Genomic DNA, 2,521 nt, shown 5'->3' with positions numbered 1-2,521 from the left:
CGGCGGGACAGACGCCGAGGCGGGAGTGCTGGGAACAGCGCTTTATTGCCCACGCCCTACACGGCGAACATGCGCAGAGCCTCCTCCGCCGAGCGGCACTGGTTCAGCTGGATCTGCACCTCTACCGTCAGGGGCTCGGGGTGGTAATCGCTTTCGTAGATCGGATTCACGGCTTTTGGCTTTTCTGAGAAAATTAAAACGCGAGCATGAGCCCCGGGAGACGGATGGGCTGGCGTTCTCGGTCGCTTTGACCCATCCCAAATGCAAGCCCTGGGCCCTCTCCCAGCAGGAGCTCAGTTTCCGTCCTCGGGTCTTAACCGTAATAAGAAAATTAAATTGAATTTAATTAGATCATTTAATAAGTCGCAGCTGTTTGAGTTGCAAGACTGGCTGCTTTTTGCTTTGAGATAGTGTCTTGCTCCGTCGCCCAGGCTAGAGTGCAGTAGCGCGATCTCAGTTCACTGCAGCCTCCGCCTCCCAGGTTCAAGCGATTCTCCTGCCTCAGCCTCCAAGTAGCTGGGATTACAGGCGCCTGTCACCACGACTGGCTAATTTTTGTATTTTTAGTAGAGACAGTTTCACCATGTTGGCCAAGCTGCTCTCGAACCCCTGACCTCAAGTGATCCGCCCGCCTAGGCCTCCCAAAGTGCTAGAATTACAGGCGTGAGCCACAGCGCCCAGCTGCATATTCTCTTAAAAATGAAGTAATTCTAGCACTTCGGGGGAAACAACTGAAAGCATTTCAATAAATTATAACATTTGCCCTAAAAATGAAAAAACATTGTTACTGCCACCATGAAGTTACAAATTTTCCAATACTCAAAGACCTTTCTAATGACGTGGGTGGTGATAGTAAAGAAAGTGATTTTTGGAAAATGCATAGTGACGGGTGTCAACAGTTGGAATGTCTGCATAAGTCGGTTAACCTGTAGTTTACAAGTAACTCATGCATGTTACAAACCGTGCATGGTAAAATATCCATTCAAAATGCAAACTAGACTAATTTTAATCTGATTATGAAAAATTCAATATAGATTGTTTTCACATTGTAACAACCTTTAAGAAACTACCACTTGTCAAATTTGGTGTAATATTAAAGAAATTATATTATTTGAAGGTCTATTAAAATACTCCCCTCTTTTCCAATTATAGGTCTGAGGTTGGATTTTCTTTATGCACTTCAATTACAGCAACATATTGCAAGCGGTTGACTGCAGAAGTAGCTATAAGAATCCAGCTGTCTTCAATTAAGCCAAACATTAAAGAGATTAAAAAAAACTTTTTTTTTTTTTTTTTTTTGAGACAGAGTCTCGCTCTGTTCCTTCCCACCATGCTCTAAGGGCTGATTTCTCCCAGGGACCTGAACAGAGAAGGATGAGGAGACAGAATCCAACCAAGTGGCCCGAGTTCCACAGTAGCAAAGCCAGGCTTCAGTTTCTCATCATTTTGGTCCCTTTGGTGTCTCCCTCTGCCCCAGTCCCCTCCCCTTCACCTCCACTGCCAAGTCGTCCTGTCCCTTCACTTCTGACCAGTCTGCCGCACCGGCCACTGCCACAGCCACCGCCACCAGAAAAGCAACTGCTAGGTGCTAGGGATGCAGTGGCAAGCAAGACAGGGCCACTCCCCTCTCAGAGGGAAGCACAAAATACATAGGAACCGGGTATGTTGAGAAGTTACAATCTAATGCAGAGAATTGGCTGACAGGGAGGACGGATCCTATAGCCAGGGGTAGCTAACAAAGCCCTCCTTGATGGAGGGACGTGTGAGCAAGAACTGGGTGAGGAGTGGGACCTTGCCTGAAGACCTGGGGTCTCTGCAGGCTGAGGGCAGAGTCAGGTAGCTCCAGGGCAGGAGTGAGGGGAGAGAGAAGGGAGAGGGGGGCCCAGCGGGTTTACAGTAGGAGACGGCCTGCCCGGCTAGTGAAAGAGTTAAGGTTTTGTTGTTTTTTTGAGACAGTGTCTCTGTCACCCAAACTCCAGTGCAGTGGCACAACTATAGCTCACTGCAGCCTGGAACTCCTGGGTTCAAGCGATCCTCCGGCCTCAGCCTCCCCAGTAGCTGGGACTACAGGCGTGCAGGGCCCGGCTAACATTTTTTGTAGAGATGTGGTATCTGGGCTGGTCTGGAACTCGTGGCCTCAAGCGATCCTTCCGCTTTGCCTCGGCCTCCCAAAGCGTTGGGACTACAGGCGTGAGCCACCGGCCCGAGTTTTCTGAGCGCCCTGGAGATCTATGCGGGGGCGGGGGACAAGGGGGTCTGGCCGAGGTGGTGAAAGAATCCGACCTTTAGTAAAAGGCCACTCCTACCACCCCTTCCCTGGTGGGCTGCGGAAGGCTGGGGAGGAAGCATGAAGGGCAGCTGGAGACCGTCTCCGTGCTCGGGATGCCGGGCGGCGGCAGGGTCGAAGGGAGATGAGTCTCGGGTATGAGAGCACCGCGGGCTATGGGCGAGGGGCCCGGGTGGGCGGCGGCGCCATTCACCGAGAAGGGCGCACGGCAGGTGGCTTGGTTCCGTCCCGGGA

The 2,521-nt window shown here is 51.3% G+C and overlaps 2 protein-coding genes across 3 annotated transcripts in view; both read right to left on the bottom strand.

Annotated features, from left to right (window-relative positions):
- The window catches only part of B3GNT4 (UDP-GlcNAc:betaGal beta-1,3-N-acetylglucosaminyltransferase 4), a 7,741-nt gene extending 5,281 nt beyond the window's left edge, over window positions 1–2,460 (bottom strand). The window contains exon 1 of the mRNA XM_011964489.1: window positions 2,284–2,460. Coding sequence (XP_011819879.1) covers window positions 2,284–2,349 — 66 coding nt within the window. The 5' untranslated portion in view covers window positions 2,350–2,460. The remainder of the gene's footprint in view (window positions 1–2,283) is intronic.
- LRRC43 (leucine rich repeat containing 43) overlaps window positions 27–2,521 on the bottom strand; it is a 39,332-nt gene continuing 36,837 nt past the window's right edge. For both annotated transcript variants that reach the window (XM_011964491.1, XM_011964490.1), the window contains exon 12: window positions 27–184. In XM_011964491.1, the coding sequence (XP_011819881.1) occupies window positions 57–184 (128 nt within the window). In that variant the 3' untranslated portion in view covers window positions 27–56. The remainder of the gene's footprint in view (window positions 185–2,521) is intronic.

The sequence above is a fragment of the Mandrillus leucophaeus genome, unplaced genomic scaffold (assembly GCF_000951045.1).
Source record: "Mandrillus leucophaeus isolate KB7577 unplaced genomic scaffold, Mleu.le_1.0 Scaffold7, whole genome shotgun sequence".
Lineage (NCBI taxonomy): Eukaryota > Metazoa > Chordata > Mammalia > Primates > Cercopithecidae > Mandrillus > Mandrillus leucophaeus.
Note: the sequence above shows the minus strand (reverse complement) of the source record. Positions and strands in the feature narration are given on the sequence as shown.